The sequence below is a fragment of the Sinocyclocheilus rhinocerous genome, unplaced genomic scaffold (assembly GCF_001515625.1).
Source record: "Sinocyclocheilus rhinocerous isolate Xijiao unplaced genomic scaffold, SAMN03320098_v1.1 scaffold495, whole genome shotgun sequence".
NCBI lineage: Eukaryota > Metazoa > Chordata > Actinopteri > Cypriniformes > Cyprinidae > Sinocyclocheilus > Sinocyclocheilus rhinocerous.
The window spans coordinates 197,240-220,595 of record NW_015629560.1 but is presented as its reverse complement, the minus strand read 5'-3'; the positions used below and the strand labels follow the sequence as shown (position 1 = coordinate 220,595).

Sequence of the window (23,356 nt, the reverse complement as noted above, 5' to 3'; positions counted from 1 at the left end):
GTAGTTGTATCATGCGTGTGCAGAATACGAGAAATAATGCCACTGACAGAGGATATAATCAATCAGACAGTAATGAGAGAGCACCAACTGTGGCCTGTCAAGACAGTCACTCAGCAGACAGACAAACATCTGTGTTTCTAATGACCCTCTGTCTCATTCTCCCGTGGTGTGAGTGTGCGTGATCGTCTTACTGCAGTAAACGTGTTACTAGGAGCTGAGCTTTGCTGAATTTCACTGATTTCACTGGTTTTGCTTCAGTGTATTTTTACAGAGATGTACAGCTCTGTTTGTTAAACAGTCACAATTTAGAGTCTATTACTATTGGTAGTGGAAGTGTTTGCCCTCAATTAAATCATAAGTTGCTACTTATTGATAGTAAGTAAGGTAGTTGTTATGTTTAGGTATTGGCTAGGGGTAAATGACCTAGAATAGTGTCATGCACAATAAGGCATTGATATGTGCTTTATACTAATAAAGAGCCAATATACTAGTAATATGCATGCTAATAAGCAACTAGTTGATTGTGTTCCCTAATCTAAAATGTTACGAGTTTTTTCTTACTTACTGGCAGCTAAGGAAAGCCAAACCCCAAATGCTTTTATTCCACACAAACACACAGATATAGATGCAGGTGTGCAAGCGCACACACCTGCCGCCGTCCTATATGCTCCTGCTCCTGTAATTACACCCATAGAGGCCCAGAGGATCTCAGAGCTCCTGCTCTATAGCCTACATTATGGCCCTGCTTAGGAATCCCTCCTGGGCTGCAGTGCTGTTGGGTAGATTGACCATGGCATATGTGTGTGTGTGCGTTTGTGTAGAGGTCCATGGGGATTAACGCTGGATGTGGTCTTTAGCTTTTTAGAGTATAGTAAATGCAATCTGTATTAATGGCCTGCTGTGAGAAGACCCAGCGCTCACCTTTTCACTACAGGGTGTGTGTAGCAACAGCTGTTCCTGGGACTTTCACGCAACCCGCTCTCCACCCTCAATACCTGCAGCAAAAGTGCCAGGTCATCTTTACCAGTTGCTTGAACCTCAGTAAGTAGCGTATTCGTTTATGAATGAATACATACGTAATTTTAGTGTTTCAAACTTGTAGGCTGTCCTAATACAATAGACTCCTTTCATTTGATGACTAGGTTGTAAAAGATAACATGTTGTTCCAAACTTGTTTGAATTTCTGTCTTCTATGGAACACAAAAGAAGATATTTTAAAGAATGCTTCAACTGTTCTTTTCCATAGACTGAAAGGCAAGGTTGGTGGTGAGTCCATAAAGAAATGTCAATGGGGTCCAGTTTTATTTCGGACACCACTGATATTTTTTAATCAGAATCCATCCTGCTGTAACGAGCTCAAGAATTTAAAGCGGCAGACGCATGTGCGCTTAGAATAAACGGATGATATCGTTCGCTGGTGTGGACGCTAATATCGTTATCTTTATAGTTATCTTTATAGTTATCGTTCTTGGTGTGAACGGGGCTTTAGAATGGCATGAGAATGAGTAAATGATGACAGAAATGTACCATAAACGTTTTCACTGAATTTTCATGACTTAATTTAAATTAAAATAAATTCTGTAATAAATAATATTTCTTCTTTTAAATATTTTCCCTCAACACCTTTTGTTTTTATTGAAGAAGTTAGAACATAGCTTTTTTTGAAAGTTCTGGAAGTTCTGCTTTGTCAGCAGAAATGCTTGAAGAAATATTTTATTTAATAATTTTTTTGAACAATGGGGCAGACCTTCGAGTTAAACAGTTGCTGCTTAAGGTGAACATCTAATTCTTAAAAGCATTTCTTTGTCCACTGGAAATTCATAGAAAGAATGTTTCTTAGCTTTGACGTATTAAATGGACTGTAGGCTACTTCTGTTCCTCACAGCCTTGTTTTTGGTCTTGTTGAATTAAATGTGCTATTTAACCAATCCTTTTCATTCTGAGTAATGGTCAAATATCATAGATACAGTTTTTTTTGTTTTGTTTAAATCATCCATCATCTCTTGTATTATTCTCTCTTTTCACTTTCTCATTGTCAGTTATATCTTCTGCATCTCGTTTTCTTTCTCTCTCTTTTTTTCTGTCTCTGTAAGTCCTCCCCCACCCTCGTATTCTCTGTCCTTTCCCCACACTCATATCTCATCATCATTAGTTTTAGAGACAGTCAGACTAGCGGGCTGGGGGCACACATGTAGTCATTTATCCTTCTGTTCCCTTTCTGTTCTTTAGTGCATCACTAATCAGCAGATAGGCTCCTGCATTCATCCCCAGAGCTTCATAAAAACCCAGAGCTGACTGCCAATAAAGTCACACAATGGCCAACTACAAGCCCCAAGGCCAGGGGTCTAACCCTCATCTTACTTTGCTCACTCTCTCACTTTTCATTTTTTATACTTCTCTTTCTGGCATTGGTGGATGGATGGTAACATCCTAATGGTGGTGCATTTTACTGTACCACAGCAAGTACATGCATGTCTTTGTGTAGACATGCATAGTCAATGTGTAATCAGAATTCAACCTATTTACAACCTTGTGTGTTGTCTCGTTGTCCATGATTCTGTGCACGTTAGTTCAAAGAAAAAAAACAAAAAAAACAATTTTATTTATTTATTTATTTTTTTTAAACAAAAAGTGTTAACTTGCTCCACCTCTGAAATTACTTTTTCTGATCTTCATTTTGGTATGTATTTTCAGTATCCAATCAGTTACAGATGGATAACATCAAGTCCCACTCTTCATTTTCTTTTATTGAAATCCCTATTTCACCTGGAATATATCATAAAAATCCAACTAGATCAGGGGTAGGCAAGTTCGGTCCTAGAGAGCCACAGTCCTGCAGAGTTCAGCTCCAACCCTGAAAAAAAACCTCACCTGCCTATAGCCTTAGTAATCCTGAAGACATTGATTAGCTTGTTCAGGTGTGTTTGATTAGGGTTGGAGCTGAACTCTGCAGGACTCTGGTTCTCTAGGACCGAACTTGCCTACCCCTGAACTAGATGATGTTTTAAAATTAGATTTATTCTGCCATTCAAAAGTTTTTCACTCACCAAGACTACATTTATTTGATCAAAAAACGTGATGTAAAATTTTTATTTATTTTTTAATAAATTACAGATGCGCACATATTCTGAAATTTTCCATTTGAAAACGCGCATAAATCCTCTCAGCATGGCTAACTTATCTGGTTCCTTCTCAATATATTGCTAGCTTTCTGTTCCCAGCCTGCACTATTCAACTATTTATCTAAATGATCATCTTTAAATATTCATGCCCTTTTGAATAGTCCCACACAGAATATTTATAATAATTGGACTCCAGTGCACCTGAGTTGAGAAGTTTAAAATCAGGGCACAAATCACAAACGGATCTGCCTGCATTCCTAATAATCGTCTGTCATAGGAGACCCCATATTTTATTAAACAAAGGAGTTGTGGGATGATTTTTGCTTACATATCGAAGCCTGGCTTAATTGAGATGCTTGAAGAGACCTACGAGGGTTTTGTGTAGTAATTATGGCGTTAATTCCACTAAATATCCTTATTTTACGTCTCATAGTGGATGATTTATGTGCTGTGGTTGTGCCTTTGGGCTCTCACTCATCCAGGTTACTACTGTGGCTCTGAGAACATCAGGCACCATAAACATTAATGCTGCCCTGGGCTCCAGTCAGGGTCTAACCTCACTAATACTGATCTAAAATGTGAGATATGTCTCTCAGAAGACCAGATGTGTGTGTGGATGTGTGAGAGAAGTTACAGCATTCGAAATGAGTGACTGGTTTGCTTTAAAAGTAGCATTCTGTCCTCAATAACTCATGTAATTCCAAACCTGTTTGAGCTTCTTTTTTTCCATGGAGGAAATAAAGAAATGAAATTAAAATAGTGACTAAATAATGACACAGTTTCATTTTTCAGTGAATAATTCCTTTAAAATCTGCTTTCAGTGTAATTTAATTCCTATCAATTCCTTGTTTACCTTTTGTGTAAGTGTTTTTCTAATGGTGGCTGTGTAATCCTTTATGTTCGGTAGTATTATCATGATAAGTGATCCTGTATTGTAGCAACAGTTACCTGCTCCAAGCTCTTCATTGTGTGTGAGTACACATACATAAGCCCCTGTCCATCAGGTAGACTGGCGTCATGCCCTTGGCATTGAATGGGAGATGATTATTTTCATGCTGGGTCTCTTGTCATATCTCTCCCTGCTGGGAGTCTTATCAAATGTAAATACATGCTGCAATGTGCTTCATGCCCGGGCTCAGCTGTTGTTTTCTTTACACCCTATCACCCGCCTCCCCACCGCTCAATCCTTCCACCCACAAAACTCTCACTTTTCAGCTCTGCTTAGTTTGAAATATTATAATTAAGATGAGACTTCTGGGAAAACAAGGAAGATCTTGTCTAAATGTCTGCAGGCAATGACTTTGCTGGTTTAGATCAGTAAAACGCATGCAAATGTGCATTTTCGGCATATTTGTAAATGGCCTGCTAATAAAAAGCTGGTTATTGTGATAAGAACAATTTGCATTTTATTTATTTATTTATTTGATCACTTTGAGGAAATACGTTTTTTTTTTGTCAGCAAGCATAGCTAAATATGAAAATATAAAAGCAAATGTATACTTTAATATAATTTTATTCTGTATTATTTATTCTATATCTAACTCTGATAAAAATAAGTTATAACAATTGTATTACTATTATTTTTTAATAATAATAATAATAAGAATAATACAAAAAACAATAATATTCTATTTTATTATATGTAAAAAAAATTTAAAATGTGTGTGTGTATATATATCTTGTTGTTGATATTAATAGTAATAATAACACATTTATTGCTGATGTTGTTGTTGCTGCATTGTTTTAAAGTAATCAATTTAGATTTGTTTTATTTTCTAATTACAAAGTTTTATAGCTTAATATATACTGTATATGAATGTATGTATGTATGTGTGTATATATATATATATATATATGTATGTATGTATATATATGATGGTTTTTGTTAATGATGATAATAATAATAACAACAACAACAACAACAACAATAATAATAATAATAATAATGGTACTAATAATAAAATAGATGATTATTGTTGTCATTTTTGTTTAAAACATTATTTAAAATGGATAATTATGTATTTTTAAAAAATCTGAGATTTACAGCTTTGTATTCTTATTTTATACTTTAGAAACCAAACCAGAATTCATGTGGAAAACAAAATCAAAACAAGCATCATTTTTATCTGTAACTGTATTTTGTTGTCTCTTGCTCTCTGTAGGACCCTGGATTTGCTTCCTTTATCATCGACCAGCTGCAAGTGCCCGATTGGTCGCTGAAAGGCGGACTTGAAGGAACGAGGTGTCAGGTGTGTGGCACACCTGCACAGCAGCTAAAACAGCAGGCACTGCAGACTCTCCAAGAACTGTACCCTGCTTCTGACATGCCATCCCTGCCTCCCAACACCTTCCCTGGGCATCCCACCAGGCTGAAAACAAACAGCGTGGTCACTCTTTCCTCCAGACCTACCAGATCGAGGATACCTCACCCAGCGCACAGTGTCCTGCCTGTGGGGGAGCGGCAGCGTGAGCAAGGCTGGTCTCAGAGCCCATCTTCCAGCGCTGGGGCAATGAAACCCAGCGTGCAGGTGACCATGGGAGGAAGACCTCTGACGGGGACCATCAGTTCAGTCACCATTCAAGCCCAGCAGTACTTGGAGGGCATGTGGAGCATCTCACGCGTCAATAACTTCCTGCCTCAGCCAAACCCGGTATACAACCTTTAATTTCTGTCCAACTATGAGCTCTTTTGTTTATGCATTAAATTAATTTAATGGTAATCAGTTGATCCCATTTACTACTAAAACATTAATTCTCACTGTGTTTAGAATATAGAAGTGACCATGTTTATTCCCTGCAAAGTCTTCATCTTTCACAATAGGAGCTTTTAAAGGGTGTATGGGTTGAAAATAACAGTCGTTTGGATGTATTTTTGATCTTTCCAAGTCAAAAGAGCTGCTGTTGCTGCCATACAGTGATTGAGAGGTATGGAAAAGTTCAATTTGAAGAGCATTATTATTCACCAGCAGACATCAGTTGACGATTGGTCTGGTTAATTGAGCCTACAGCTGTCTGAATGAATCGCAGTTGAAAACACCTGCATAATTAAATCACATGCACCCAGTTATACATAGAGAGCATGTTTGAAACATAAGAGCACTGAGACAGTGTGTTAACAGATTATGCTGTCTCATTTACAGATTTGTACACTTGTAGTGCAGTTACTCATTGTCAATGCACCTGCTGAATTGTGAGTGAGCGATTTGGAAATGCGTATCACATTGTCAATGAATGTAGCATTTGTGTTTCAGTTACACTTTACAGTGATGTTTACAATGAGGTAGTATATACACTACAATTTAAAAGTATGAAATGAGTAAGATTTTGTATTTATTTAATTTGTATTATTTTTGTATTATTTTACTTTTATTGTTTTATTTTATTTTTGTATTTTATTTTATTTATTTTTTAAATTAACTAATACTTTTATTTAGCAAGGATTAAACTGATCAAAAGTGACAGTAAAGACTTTTACAGTGTTATGAAAAAATCTATTTGAAAGAAATTCTGTTCTTTTTACAATCATATTCATCGAAGGATCCTGAGGAATAAGATATCACGGTTTCCACAAAAAAATATAAAAAAGCAGAACTGATTTCAAATGTGAAAAGAATAAGAATGGTTATTTTTATCACCAAATTAGCATATTAAAATTATTTGTTAGTGATCGTGTGACTGGAGTAATGGCTGTTAAAAATTCAGCTTTGCCATCACTGGAATTATATTTTAAAATATAATAAAATAGAAAACAGTTATTTTAAATTGGAATAATTTTTCATTATATATATTTTTTGATCAAATAAATGCAGAATGATAGTGTATATATGCAGCAATTAAAATAATTAAACAGAGACGGTTATTGACTATTGACATTATTCTCATAATGGCTGAATATGATTATTCACCTGGCTGATATATTGGTCTCAGCCATAAATCGATCGATCACTAGAATGCAGGTTGGCAGATTGACAGCTTGAGGAGTTCATTTTATTACTCCTTCGTTTCATTGACTAGCTGCCTTACGGCACTGTTACATTCCACAGTAGACTGCTCATGTGTACTAAGTGTAAGAGTAAACTAAACAAAACTCACCACCACAGGTAGTCAGCTGAACTATTCCTGACTGTCTTTCATATCTGAGTCTCTGTTGCATCAGAGCTGTGTCTAATTGTAATACATATAACCTCTTTCTGTAGTATTGATGTTGCTTTTACAATCTTTTGCAGTTGCCTCTGATAGATCCTTTTTATTCCTGCCAACTGTTACCGCTATGGATGATAGGAGATTAACAATAGCCTGTGCATTTCCTATTTGAGTTAATGTCAACAAGTGCTTTTATTCCTGTGCGCGAGCCGCCACTGAAGCTTTTAGCAACCAGCATGTGTTTGTGCACAAAGCACAAAGCAAAAAGCCTTGAATAAAAAAGCCGACCAACTACTGGCCCAGTACATCTTGAAAAACCAACAGAAGCTGTCTGCTTTACGCAAACACACAATTCACACATGTAGGCTTGCACAGGAATAGCTCTGAGCTCTACGCTTTTCCCTTGTTCAAAGACGTGCCTTGTATAATTTGGAAAGGCTCCTTCCTTTCATTAGATTGGAGGGATGACAATAATGCATGAAGTGCGCTGGGAATTCAGCGGAGCCTTGAGCAAAGAGCTTTAACTCATCTGATTTCTGTGGGGAGAAATGACAAGCAGCAGGAGAAAAGAGGAGGAGATAAAGCCATTGAGATGGACTGAGTCTGACAGGAAGTCTTTGGAGGGGTCTTGTGTTCTGTGAAGTAGATTTTTATGTTTGTGCTACTTGGTAAAGGCACATCACTACTTTTGAAGCAGGTGAGAGTTCCTGGAAAGCAAGAAGTGAAACGTCAAATGGCAAGAAACACTTTGATGCAAAGTTTAGGGGCATCACCATCAACACAAAATGAAGCTGACAGCTATCAAGTTTAGATTCAAACGAATTCTTGAAATGCTTAGACCACATGTATTTTTTCTTGAACATGTGGTATGGTAACACTATTGCATTTCTTTTAAAGGGGTGGTTCATTGCGATTTCACTTTTTTAACGTTAGTTAGTGTGTAATATTGCTGTTTGAGCATAAACAATATCTGCAAAGTTACGAAGATGAAAGTTCAATGCAAACGGAGATATCGTCTTTTAAAATTCTGGCAGTTTAATGCCTACAAAAATGGCTCGAAGGGACTACAACAAGTTACTTCCCGGGTTTGTGTCATCACAAACCCATATAAACCTGGCCCCTGGGAACATGCAACACAGGGGGCGAAGAATTCAGCTGGACACACTTTCCTGTTTATCACAACAAATGGCCAATTGCAAATATATATGAATCATATATGAATCACGATTCTGTCTTCTAACGATTCTAATAGATTCACAAGTTTCAAAATCAATGTTCTAAAGCAGCGGCTCTTAATCATGTTCCTCACGTCCCCTGATCTACACACGCTCTGCATCTCTCTCTCTCTCTCTCATTCAGATCATCAGCTCAGCTCCAACAATAAACTGTTCCAATTAATATTATAAACTTATTTTCACATAGCTATAAGAAGCGTTAAACATGGACGCGCGTGCAGTTGCCGTACTGTATTAAAGCTTTAATCAGGATAAAACCATATATGAAAAGCTAACATAAGCAGTAGCATTTACAAATAACAGCATATCTAAAAGTATGAGACACCAACAAACAAACATACCATTAAGAGCTGTGCTTGCACAGCTTCTGCACGATCCTCTTTACTAATATCCTCTGCGTCTCAATCGGGCTCAAATTGATAAGCAATATAGACGACGCCATTGTTTACAATACAACCAGAGCACATGCTGCTGAGGTGAGGGGCAGGACATTTAGACGCGCAATGGCGGTTTAGCGAATCACAACACACTGGGCTAGCTAACCAATCTGAGCCCATTGCGTATTTCTGAGGGGCTTCATAAAAGCAGGAAATGATCAGCGCGTTTATAGGAGAAAGGACAGAGCGATGTGGAATAAAGGTAAATTATGTGAAAAATAATGCGGTTTTTTTTAAACGAAGCATGAACACATGTTAGACTGCACCCCATAAACACAATCAAGCCTAGAAAAAAAAAAAAGTCAACCACCCCTTTAAGTCTCTTGGATTGCCCATGGTAACAATTTATCACAATATTCAAGTACCATGATATTACCATCTGATACTATCAATGTGCTGCCATCATAATACTTGTTTATAAAGCGGAATAAGAACATATTCATACACACAATCAAGAACGAGTCTGTTATTTTGAAATTCGAATGATGCGTTTTACAAATCCACTTACAATACCTGATAATTCTGCCATTGAAGTTCTGTTCCAAAACGCCAAATTTTTAGACATCATAGCCACACTTCTGACTTCAGGCTGTTACAGAACTTCTAAGATAACTTGCCAAATTATAAGATGGTATAGCCTTTATCATCGGCACTTCCGTAATGAAGAGTGAGTGCATGTGCATGGTTGCCAGATTGCAAACAAATAAGCAGAAAATTTATCCTTTTAAGAGCGATCTGATTTGGGGATTTCAACTCTTGATATCTGGCAACCGCACACATGATAGCTTGCGTAGTAGAGGCATGTACAATAGTCTGCAGAAATATTTTGTCTCCTTTTTTTTGAGGAAAATAAAAATAATTTTTTGTAAAGTTTTTATTTTTTAAAATACATTTTGGTCACGTCTTTTATCGTCAACGATATTGCATGTTGTTATAGTCAGAGTTATCGTTCATTCACCTTATTGTCATCTTGCCATCATCACGTTTTAGTTAGGGGTGGCACGATACCATTTTTTCAGAACCGATCCCGATCCGATACCAAAGGTTCTGAGTATCGGACAATACCGATATCAATCCGATACCAGCACAGTTTTTTTTTTTTTTCCCAGCAGCAACATTTACTCTACAAAAATGATGAGTTCACAATAATTTTATAAAATCTAAACATTTAGAGAAAAAACATTATTTAGTGGTGGGAAAAATTAAAGTAAATAGGTGTAATCTGGTAAAATGTTACACATTGCTCTTTATATTGTAATATACAATCATGAAAAACAAGTAAATATAATTATATATAAATGTATGCAATAAATTAAATACATTTCTTTTACATGTATAGCACAGTAATGAGGCAGCAACATATGATAGATAAGACAGAACAAGAAAGGCTATTAACAATATTTCATTGCGCAAAAGTATTATAACATGAAAGGCTCCAATACAGAGCGGCACAAAGCGCTTATGCGCATCCCATGTCGCAGAATGATGCGCTTGAAGCAACACAGAGTCACAGCGCGCAGCGCACCGCATAGAAAAGTTCAAAGCCCAAAGGGAAGAGACATTGATGCGTAGTGTATGATATCTGTGCAATAGTTTATTGAGCCTTTTCTTTTAAGTTTTAAATTTCAGTTACTGTGCGCATGAAAAACAATTCATAGTGCTTTCTACTCCAGTGTTGTGGTCTAACAGACACCCGGTAGAAAGTAACATGATTTAGAATTAGCACTTAACTCCAGCAAGATAAAGTCCTTTCATGCAAAACCGCTGATGTTTATCTACAGATCAAGTATAATAATAGGAACATTGTATCATCCTAGAGAGAGTTTCATCGTCTTGACTGTCGTAACCGAACGTGACGCGCAGTTTGAATGCTGAATGGAGGATGACTGACAGCCGCAGAGGAGAGAAGAGTTTACTAAAACTTGAATTTAACGACTTAAATATTCATCTGTACCTCACATTAAACTATGGAACGGTCTCAGAACACTTGAAATATAGTGCACGGAAACTTTATTGTGCTATATAATGTTTTTGTGCCTTTCGTTGGGCTTAACAATAACACAGAATAGTATACGCACAATATCGGATTTGGATCGGTCTCGTCTGACCGATACCCAGATCCAGCATAAAGTGGCAGTATTGGAGTGATACCGATACTGAATATCGGATCGGCGCACCCCTAGTCCTAGTCATAGGAAAAAAGCTTGTCAACCAACATTTTTCATCATAGTTTTCGTTAACGAAATTAACACTACAACATACACAGAAAAAATGTTTGTTTCTTAGAGCATTTGGTCAAACATATTTTACTATAATCTGATGAGTAACACCTTTAAAATGAAAATAAAATCCGTCTTGAGAGCATGTTACTGTCAGGTTTATTGCTCTTTACTCAAGCTGGCAGATAAAATTATTAGAGCATAGCGAGATGGGATTTTTCACGTGGGTTTCATATGGGCTAGAATGACCTACTGGCCTACTGGGAGCCCAAAACCAGGAATCCTTAAGCAGCGTGAACAGACTGTGATCTGCCTCCCTCTGAGCAGGAGAAAGAGAGAGAAATTATGCTGCTCCTTAACAGAAAAGAAAAGGAAAGACAGACATTCGGAAGGAGATGTGAATAGTTGGATTTTCTGGACTCTAGTGTAGAGATGAGGTTGTAGAGAGGGTGTAGGGTGTAGCATAAAGAGAATACCTGATTTTATCGAGTGCTGGGAGCTCTCTGCAGCTGTACTTTAATGACCCGACCTGGGGATACAGCACGTGCACCTCGTGCTCTGTGTCTGACACTCATGAAAACAGCTTGACTGGAGGGCTTAAGTCCTCAAAAACCCATAGTGGGTTTTTTTGACAGCTGCTTCAGTGTGTGTGTGTGCTTGAATGTGCATCTAATGTCTATGTTTGTGCATCCCAAATTCTGTCTCGCTTCGACTGCGTAGCCCCTTTAAACATCCTGTTGATGTGAAATGTGACACCCGTTCCTTCTTTATCTGTACGTGGGGATTACCATTCTGTCCAGATAGACACCATTCACTGTCAGTGTGACGCTGTTTTGATTTATCACGGCTCATCTGAAACCGGAATGCCATGCGCTGCGATAGGACTCTGTCATGTCACGGATCCAGCATGTCGTTTTTTGCGTTGATGAATGCATGAGTGCTAAGTTCATCGGAGCCCTTTCTGACTTCTCACGGGCTCAAAAACCTGGACACCAGAATCGTTTTTTGATCCCACCTAAGCTGTAAAAAAACTCACATAAAAAGCCGCAGGAACAGCTATTGTGTATGAATAGTCATTCCCCCCAAAAAAACTAATTGAAGTTTAAGTCATGTCCACATGCATACTTTGTAATTTCGAACAATGGAATTGCCATTTCTGCGACAGAACTGACAGACATAACAATTATTGATTTCAACCGTACACAGAAAGCAGTTATAGACACAAACACAATCCTGGAGCATCTGAATAAACAGACGTAAACAACTCAAACAAAACAAAACCTTTTGCCTTTGTTCAAAACCCTCCAACCCTCAAATCAGTTGAAGCTTATGTAATAGTAATTATTCAACCAAATGTCACAGTTCAACAAAGTGCAGACTAGAAACAGAATGGATGCTGCTTGTCGTACTCCATCTCGTGTGAGTAATCCTTCCATATGTCTGAAGGTTTGTGATATATGGAGCTCATATGTCATCCATAAATAAATAGTTCTCCTGTCAGAGTTCTGTTGACGCATCACGCACTGGATGGTCTATGCTTCATGAAAAGATTGTTAATGATGTTATTTTAGTTGCCAGACATGAATCCAGAGCAAACACGAATCCAGCCATTATGCACAACCACCGCAACATAGACGACATTTGCTCAATGTGCTGTCAGTGACTAACTCATGATATTCTCTGGGAAATTGCCCAACCTTACCTGAAGCCTTTTAACACACTGCCTACATTCAAAACAAGCACTTGACAGATCATATTGATTGTGGGTTTAAGCTACTTAGTTACTCACAAGCCTCGGAGACAAAGAGCAACTCTGGTAAAATAATGAAAACGTCAGTGAATGAATGGGCTCCAGTGCAAGAATATTTAACAACTACCAACCAATATGTTCTAGATGTTTTATTTTATTATCTGCAAAAAAGATATTTCTCACAGACTTCATGCAAGAATTATGTAACAGCATTTCAAATATCACAGTGTAGAGTCGATTTGTAGAATCATGCATATATCAAGCACCCAGATTTTGAGCTTTTGTGGGAACACCATTGGAGACACTGATAGAAGACTAGTTTCTTGACCTGTCCACTTTCTCGAGAGCTTGCCTGTATTGCCTCAAATCATGGGAGACCTGGTGGACCCATGTCTGGATTGACAACCTCTGAATCTTACTATGATTCTGGCTAAGGATTTCACATTTCTTGTGAATCGGTCTAATCTCTACCCACTGAAACCCTATTCATACCTTTAGTACAGGGAATAATGTTCCTCCCTGGTGGTTAATTATGTACTTTATGATAAATGCATGTGAGTAAGTGTTACCTCCTTCTTTTTATTTGTGACCTTTGAAACATAATCCATAAGGGAACTGCCTCTTGCTCCTTGTAAGGACTTGCTCTATTCCTTCAAGAAGGTGTGATCCTCCGTGACCTAGGCGTGTGATTCATGGAACTATGTAAGAAGGTAATTTAATGTCATATTATTGGGATCCAGAGTTTGAAGCATTTCCTCTCCTGCTTCTCCCCACCCCAGACACAAGGCCTCGTAGGTCAAGCAGAGCAGAACGAATGGCATTCAGATACCACCATCTCCAGAGTGTCCCTGACTCCCTCCAGACAGAGAAGTCCGGGTCATTTTGGCCAGGCTGTGTCTGCTTCCTCTGATCATCCCACTTCAGCTGCGGCATCCTTTTTCATCAGGTAAGAATTCAACATAGATCACTTAATGGACCCTCAAACATCCTTATGTAGCAAAGCATGGTAGCAAACTAGATGCCTCTGGATCTTTACCTTAACTAAAAATCAAGGTTACAGATTTTGGACTTGGTGTGATGTGGTATATTATTATAGGATGGCGTGGCATAGTAACTATTGACTGGCAACCAGAAGAGTTCCTTCTTGAGAAAGGCACCTTAACCCTATGTTGCTCCAGTAGGATTATCCCTGTAGAGTTGCGTGTCTACTAGATCACTGCTTCAATGTATTAGTTTCTCAATTCCACTGGTATTTGCAAAAGGCTGGTGACAGGAACTCTTCTGGGATGGTCCTGGAAAACACATTTGACAAATTTCTCAAGCCAAGTGACAACATGGGACATTAAAGAGTGATCAGGGGCCTCTCCCTTTGTGGAGAATGACGACAGCTAAGTTTTTAGATCCACTTGGGATGCTGCCACCTGCCCAAGCACTTCCGGGTCATTCTGAGACAACAGACAGATGTGACCCCATGTAGGACAAGGTTAATGTTTGCAGTCTGATGTATAATTGCACGTCTGTTTTCTTTGGAGTTGATCTCAAAAGAAGCGGATACGCAGGGAGACTGCTATGTCACAGAAACATAATGACGAGGAAGAGAGAGAAAATAGATTTGTTTTTCCCTCTTAATTTAAACTCCTGGGTGGATGAACAGAAGAAGTAGGAAGTTATGTTGGGTACCACCTCTTGTTTCATCCCAAATACTAGTGCCTACCAGGAATTTTATTGTTATGGTTAGGAATGAGGTCAGTTTTTATTTTGGACACCCTGGCATTCTTTGAATGCTGAATATGGGACATACTTGATTGTTTGTTACTAACAGCCACTAATTTGTGTAACTAGCATTAAATTAGTAACCAAAGGCTGAGAAATTGAAGAACTGCACTATCAGAGATTGCATACGCCAGGGACAATCCACTCATACATGTATGAGTGATAGAAATGCTCAATATGGTGCCTGTTGTGTGATTTTTCTTAAAAAGACTTTGACTAGCTGCTTTCTGGACATAAATATGCATTAGTGTTAGTTTGTGCACAAGTGACACATGATGGATTAACAGTAAACTGCTTATTTAAGGTGTGAAACTGGTATAAAATATTAATTGCTGTTTAATTAAAATCAAGACTAATAACTTGCTCCACCTAGCAGTTCACTAAGACCTCCAGATACCTTTCCACAGATGTTTGACTTGATCAGAGTATGCAGAATAAGAAATGCCAGTGCAACACCTTGCTTTCAGGCGTGCCAAAAAATTAATGAAGAGCATCCTATAAAGGAGTCATTATCAAACTTCTAAATTTAAATCAAGGGCTGGTAGTGAACATCCAGACCTGCAGTTATTCTTATTGTACAACAAGCAGGAGGCTGGATCCTCTCTTGTAAGTAAAATGTTAATTAGATTACAATTAGAGTTGGAGGAGAAAGTGACGAGGGACAAGGTCAATCTGTATCCAGTCAACCTTTAGGTGTTGTTATGATCTTTGATTTCAAATAACATTTTATGAAAAATAATTTTCAGAACAGCAGTGATCAGCATCCATCCCTGAACACCGCTGAATGTGGTTGCAGTGATTGAATCACAATGTGTATTGGGTGCAATTATTGTAAACCTGGCTTGTATTAAGTGTTATCTTATTGTAATTCAATCACGTTAATGCAAGGTGTTACCTTACAATTGCTTTACAAAAAATATATATATAATGGTATTACCTTATAAATGGACACCCACATAATGTACCCACATAAAGTACTGTTTAAGTACCTTAGTCTATGAATAAGGCACTCAGTGCCAAGGTAAATCAAAGTACCATGATTGCTGAACCATGTTTCCATAGTCTTTTTGTAAGGCATCTTTGGCTTCCATAAGGTGATTTAACTTTCTTTATTTCAGCCTGTACTGTATAAATATTAGTGGGCAACTAGTAAGAAAACAGAGGAGCGGATGATGGCTAGATGCATGGCTGAGAAGTTGACTTTTCCCTAACCCCCCTTCTCGGCATATGCTCCAGAGTGACGGAGCATATGATTAGTGTATTGACATTCTAGCTGGCTCCTATAATGAATACAGACAGAGGGCCCAAAGAGCTTCCCAGAGCTTCAGGATGCACTGTCACACTCAATAGTCTGCTGTGCTTTGCTATTCCACCTCGGTGCTCCGCGAGATGAAATGGTTCAAAACAACCCTGAACTGAGCATCGTGTACAGGGTCATGTGAGTGAATCATCTGAGCCTTTGCTAGGTGGGAGTTGGGGTAGAACTGATTAAAAGGATATGACTGTTTTAGATAGCCACGTGCTCTATTGACTCCAAAGGGGATGAGAGAAAGAGAAAGAAAATGAGGTTGAGAGATTTGTCTGTCTAGAGATCAGAGCGGCTGTCCATGTGGGTAAAAAATGTGCAATGAATGGTAAAAGATTTGGTGTGTATGTTGTATATGTGGGTGTCAAAAGTTTTAAATGGGAAAGTACCAAATACAATCCTTTCACTGGAGGTTTGGGCAAGTTCACTATTTTGTGGGTTCTTTGAGCACCTAATTAGTCTTGTATATATTTTAATTATTTACTGCTGCAGTATGTTGCTGACCAATCAGAAGTGATCAAATACATGGTAAAATTAAGGCTAGCATATGTGTAAAGTAGAACATGTAGCCTTACAAAGTATACTCCATTTGATAGGCGGTTGACACATGCACTCTGGAAAGCTTCATCTTAGTCCCGTGTCTGTGCTATTTCTCTCCAGAAGTTATGACCAACGCTATCTCATGACCAAGTAGCACATATTTTACGAGATGGCTAATTAGTACGAATTTACAAATTTGTACAAGTGAGGTCGTATAAATTAGCCACCTCATAAAATATGTATGAATTGCCATGAGATCAGGTTGTTATGGCCAATAAAAATACCTTATATCTAAGTACTCTCTCTAAGTACTCTTTTAAACTAAAGTTGCTGCTATTTCATAACCCCTCACACAGGTGCTTGTCAATGCGGGTGTCTGTTGTTGTTGCAGTCTCCGCTATTTGTTGCTGTTGTTATTCCGTCTATTTGGTTTCATTTTCTACTGTGAAATAACCTCCAGTGCCAGTGTTGCCACCTTGTGGAGCAATTGATTAGTTCAAAAGAGATTCAATGAGCATATGCGACCTGTTACAAAAATTGCGTATACTATTCTGGTGACCCTTGCGTACGTGTAAAAACCAAAGTATACTTTGGCCTTAAGCTGTCCAGCAAAACCTTCAGCAGCAGTTTTTTTAGCACAGAAAAAATTTGGTTCGTCCTGGAATGTAAAGGATAGATGTTTATGGAGAAAAATAAATAAATATTGTTAATTTATATATCACTTTCATATAGCACGGAACGCAATATTTACATAATCTTACAAATGTACCATGTCGTTTAGCATTTGCTAGCTTGTTTTTCAGTGCCATTCATGTGTATGTATGGATGACAAGATTGCATACAGTGTAAAATGCCTTTCACTTTAAGAAATCTATAATTGTAGGTGAATTTGTGACAAAACAGCTCTTCTCTGAGAGGGTTGTAGTGTCTTCACTAGGAGTGAGTGGTGACGTGACAAGGCTTCTCTTATAAAAGCGATACTGTTTTCACTGTCTACATGTGATGCTCATTCACGTGTGGTATAGACATTGTGTGAAGTCCGAACTTCATTTCTTTTAAACTGCTGCCACAATTCATTAGTTGACTGCCCATTCCAAGGTTTCAAGGTGTGTAAATGGAGGGTGTATACTTGTACGTGCATGCATGCAGGTCAGCATTGAGAGGCACAGCTGTTTGGCGGTATGCAGACTTGCAGTGGCATTGAGCACAACACACGGTGAAATGTTTTTTATGGCCTAGCACTCATTTTCAGTTGCCTGTCCAGGTGAGCTTGAACAGTAATGACTATGATTGGAGTAAACATTCCACCGTAATTACACGTACAACAATCCAGACTGTCACCAGACGAGTTGAGCAGCCAAAGTGCTTTGTTGCACTGGTCTTAAGGAGTAACCATAGAAACAAAGGGAAGTTAATTCATGGCATGTATATGCTGGGCCTTGAATAAACATAATTGCCAACTGAAGATAAAAGTGGGAAAGGGAGGCGTTAGTTCACATGAACTGTGAAAATTACATTCATTCTTGTGCCACATCTGAACTGCTTTCCTGGTGCTAGTGCAATTGTTCCAACTAGAATAGATGGTACATTTGTTCACAGAAAGCCTGAAGTAGAACATTATATGTTTTGTTATCAATTAATCTACTCATACCTCCTGTTATAGGGGCATTCTCTAGCTAGTATTAGCATTAGCATCACTGTTCTTCCTGCACTTTAAAGCAATCGGTCACCCAAAAATGAACATTTACTGTTAATTTAGTCATTCTCAGGTCAGACAAGATGTAGGTAACTTTTTTCTTCAGTTGAACAGTAAAGATTTTTATCTGAAACCGTCGTCCTTAGTGGTTCATAAAATGCAGTTCCCAGATACTATCACTTTGAGAGTCAGAAATGCATATACAGGCAACACAAATTTATTACCATGGCTCCTAACGATATACTGTATATTGAGGTCTTATGAAGTGAAATGACCTGTCTATGCAAGAAACTGAACATTATTTACTTGTAATCCATAGCCTAAGGCAAATGGCCCTGAGCTCATTCACGAGAATCTAGAGTGCAAGCTTGCTGTCTTCCTGACGTATTTGTGGGCGCAAACTCACATGTGAGCTGGCACTGTGCTTGTTTACAGTAGAGAGGATACCTGTGTTGTATTGTTCATCAAAATGGTACTTGTGCTTACCTTGGAAGTCTCAACCTATATAAAAAGATTACGTCTCAATAGGAAGCGACATAAAGCTTGCACTTCAGACTCTCGTGAACGTGCTTCGTTTTTGTCTTTCTGTCTTCTGACTTTAAGTCTTTTCAGCTTTTACGGCTATACAGGTACTAATTTCCCATTGTTTCCGCTGGTAAAACACAAAATAAGTGTTATATTGTCTAATTTTCACTCTTCACATCACCAAACAACATGCTACTTGAGTATCTACAGAACCAATGAGCATGAGGAATAAGTAAATAAATTAGTACAGTCTTCATCTCATGAGTGTACACCATTCAGATAACGCTAATTATTTCTTACTGTGTAAACTTTTTAAATTGGCACCAAACTACTGAATGCACATTTAAAGAGCCCCCATTTAGTCTGCATTTGTTTTGCATCTGTATACTTACCAAAGACTGCAAAGCTTTGAAGTAACCTTTCATCAGTGGCTAACGGCATATAAGTTAGTACATATTTAACAATTCTTCCTCTTGTAATGAAAGGTCAGTTGATGCATTTGGGTGCTTACCGCTTTATGACTAGCATTGCCCCCAATTCTTGAGTTCTCACTGTGTGCTCCAATTTAAAATCAATTAGGTACATAAATGCATCCGTTTAATCTCATTGTTTGGACAATTTGCTTCCTTCTACTGCTGTAGTGGGGCAATAATGATAAAGCATCCCAAGAGTTGTAAACAGGGGGATGCCATTCACCTTTCCACCCACATGCTGTGCCAATGCTAATGTGGACAGTGGTCTTCTGATGGGTGGGACAAGGGGACGGGGCTCTAATGGAGCCGATGGGATGGTGACATGGGGGATGGTTGACTGCGGAGTGGAGAGGTGAGTGAATGAGAAGTGAGGGGTTGTTGAGAGTTCTTGCACACAGTCACAACAGCACTCAGCTAAGCTGATAACGCCGGCTCCGTAGGCCACCCATCACAGCGAGGATTACAGCGAGAAAGATATCCAGAAACAGAGAGGAGGGGCAGAGAGATGGAGAGATAGAGAAAGTACACAGAGGAACAGAGCAGAGGAGAAAGAAACAGGCAAATGATCCATGTGGATGGCTGCTTTTTGAGTGACAGCACTAATCCCTCACAGGGACAAATTGGGAAAACAGATTAATGCTGAGTAGTCGGGGCCCTGGAGGGGAGCCGGGCCCTGCTGCGCAGCTGCGTGACAAGAGCTGGGAAACGGGAGCACTTCGGTCAATGCTGATAGTGGCAAACACACCAATGTGCAGTTACTTTGAAAACACTGATGCAGTGAGCTGGTAGGCAGTGAGGTGAATCCACACACATGGTGGGCCGACTCGGACTAATGCCCCACACCGACACTCGCAGCTGGAGGGAGAGAAAATCATGGAGTGTGGAGGAAAATAAGTGGAGCGGCACCATGAAACTGAAGTAAGTCACCATGTTAGATAAATTTGTGTTCTGAGATTAAAAGTTTGACTTCAGATTATTTACTGAAATTGCTGGTTTAAATTGAGAAATTATGGTTCTTTGGGACCTTCTGGACATCTGACTGTGTTTTATGTGATTCTTTTTAATGATTGAGTTGGACCAGTTTGCAAAGCATGACTCAGGTGTATGGCAGACAATTTTAAACAATCTGTGTAATATATTTGAAAAGTGATAAAAAAGCAGTGTTTAAATAAGTGTTTCTGTCAATACGTTTGAGTGATGAATCAAATGAACCCATGAATCATTTTTAAACTGGTTTATTGAAACGGTCTGAAAGAATCAATGCAATTTGCTGTTTCTCAAATGAATCTGGCTTTGCAAATACTTCTGCATGAGTTTTTCCCTAGTCATTACTCAAGTGAATCAATGAATCAGTTTATCAAATAAATCTTGCTTTGCAAATGCTTCTCCACAAGTTTTTTAAAGAAGTAGTGTATTCTATGTATTTTGTGAACATGGAAGTTTCATTCTCAAACATTTGATACTAAAAAATCTCCTTGATCGTTGACTTTAGTTGCAGTAGGATCGGTTTTGTTGACAGTTCTGTGTTGAGATGTGCCTTGTTGTTTTACTGTGTATTTACTCTGGCTGAACCTCCAGCTTGTGGTCTCCAGTCCTAATTATGCGGTCAAGCTTGAGTTTGTCTGTTAGTGTGTGTGTGTGTGTGTAATGGTCACGGGAGCAGCCGAGGCTGCTACTGGAGAAATGAAGGCTGGGAAGGAGGGGGGCACTCAGGGCAGAGTGTCCAGGTGTGAAGAGCCTGCGGTGGGCCGTGAGATGTTCTGCTGTGTGATTTTGGGTGGTGAGGGTGGATGATGGAGGTGTTGATGGATCTATCACTCTAGGCCAGCGGCCCCAGGGATCTGCTCAAGCCAAGCCCACTTCCTTTCCTCAGGGGGTTTGCTCTGAAGTATTGATGTGTCCAAATGGACAGATCCAGAAAAAATATATACTATTAATGTTATATTTTCAAAAAGCATTAATAACATCAATTAATAAATCATTTCTGATGGATAATGTGACACTGAGGACTGGAGTAATGATGCTGAAAATTCATCTTTGCATTACAGGAATAAATTACATTTTAAAAGATATTTAAATATAAAATAGTTATTTTAAGTTCTAATAATATTTCACAATATTACTGTATTACTGTATGTGTGATTAAATAAATGCAGTCCTGGTGAGCATAAGAGACTTAATTAATTTTTCCCATGTATACATACATGCACTTTACACACGGATATACAGAATTTTAAAATGTCTAGAACAAAATATCATTGAAATATAATATTACAAAAAAAATAAATAGTGGTTGTTTGTTATACTGTACAGTGTTGACGTCATGTCGGTGGTCCTGCTTCTTCTGTCTTGTCTTCACCCCCACACCTTTACAAAATGTCACCACTTAAAATCACTCCTCTGTAACCTGTGACCACCTCCACTGAATGTCTCCCACCCTCTCTCTATTATTCCCCACATCTTCCTGCTTTTTACACACCCCCAGGTTGTGTGAATAACCCCCATTTTGTGAGTCTCTCAGCCCAAACAGCTCTCACTGGGGTGATTATCACCTTCGAGAAAACATGAAGAACACTAAAGCTTCTTTGTTTTGTCTGAAAGGAGGCAGACTTCACCTTTGAAGCACTTGTGAAACAAATGTACTGTCAGCGTTTTAGCATCACAATGGATCCTCTCTCATATGCCACAACCTTGAAGCTTTCTGCATTTGTTCTACACAAACTCTTTTCTGTTAACTGTATGTCCCCACTCTGTTTAGAAGTGTAGTGACAGCAATTCATTTACAGAAAATAGACTACCAGATAACTAAACTTGTGAAGAGTGTGTTTCCTCATCAAAACATCACCAGCTACTTGAACAGCTTTTTGCACATCTGTGTTTCTCACAGTGAAATGTTCTCACATGATACAACAGCATTCAAACCTCAGTTGACTGGACATCTGGACCCCATTACTACACCTGGTATTGACATCTGTCTCGGAAGATCGGATCACAAGTGGTCAGCCGAGAAAGAGATATACACTATGGTCAAAAGATTGGGGTCCGTATGATTCTTTTAAAAAGAAATAAATACTTTTATTGAGCAAGGATGCATTCAATTGATCAAAAATGACAGTAAAGACAATTATAGTGTGACAAAAGCTGCTTTTCTTCAAACTTTGTTCATCAAAGAACCCTGAAAAATATGTAGCATGGTTTCCCCAAAAATATTAAGCAGAACAAGACTTACCAAAATCAGCTAATTAGAATGATTTCTGAAGGATCGTGTGGCACTGAAGACTGGACTAACGACTGCTCTGCATCGCACTAATAAATTACATTTTAAAACATATTGAAACCGAAAACAGATGTTTTAAATTGTAATGATATTTTACAATATCACTGTTTTTACTGTATTTTTGGTCAAAAAATGCAGCCTTAGTCAGCATAAGAGACTTCTTTCAAATGCATTAAAACATCATAATTATTCTAAACTTTTGACCAATAGTGTCCATCATTTTGAAGTCCTTGTGCAAGAAGGTGACCCTTCAGTGTTGTCCGGGACACAGTTATGCATAATTTAGCATTTATTCTATAACTTTAGCAGGGCTTTAGCGTTTCACATTGCGGTATGCATCCTTTGACAGATTAAAAGGTGGTTTGAAGGAACCGATACACTTCCTTTCACTTTACTGAAACACCCAGGAAGTGTAAAAGGGCTCAAATTAAATTTGAAGTATGGAACAGGGCAGAACAGAAGATACAAAACATGGCATTTTGGGGGACAATTATGCAAATTGGGCATAATAAAGCACCTACCTAAACCTTTTTCCTGAATAAACAAGTACGTATACAGCAAACAGTTGGTGTTTTTCATGCTTACAGTTGGGGGTCTGTGACAGCTCAGGGAAAAGCATGAAAACTGCTGTGTCAGGAAGACTATCCAGCCCACTTGCATACGGTCACCACAGGAAGAGCAGCAGGCATCAGCGAGTCCCCTAGATGGCATGGATCTGCTGACTCATGTGTATGGACTCAATAGACATGGGGCTGTGGAAGAGCTGATGTTTACTGCAACACTATAGAGGAAATAAATTCTGTAAAATCAGTCAAATTCCAACTGCCTTATGACCTGGGGGGGGGGTCTCCATATGTCAG

At 38.5% G+C, this 23,356-nt stretch overlaps 1 protein-coding gene across 1 annotated transcript in view; it reads left to right on the top strand.

Moving 5' to 3' along the window:
- The window catches only part of kif26ab (kinesin family member 26Ab), a 105,749-nt gene that overhangs the window by 37,273 nt on the left and 45,120 nt on the right, over nt 1–23,356 (top strand). Inside the window, exons 3-4 of the mRNA XM_016551236.1 lie at nt 5,285–5,773; nt 13,686–13,852. Coding sequence (XP_016406722.1) covers nt 5,285–5,773; nt 13,686–13,852 — 656 coding nt within the window. The remainder of the gene's footprint in view (nt 1–5,284; nt 5,774–13,685; nt 13,853–23,356) is intronic.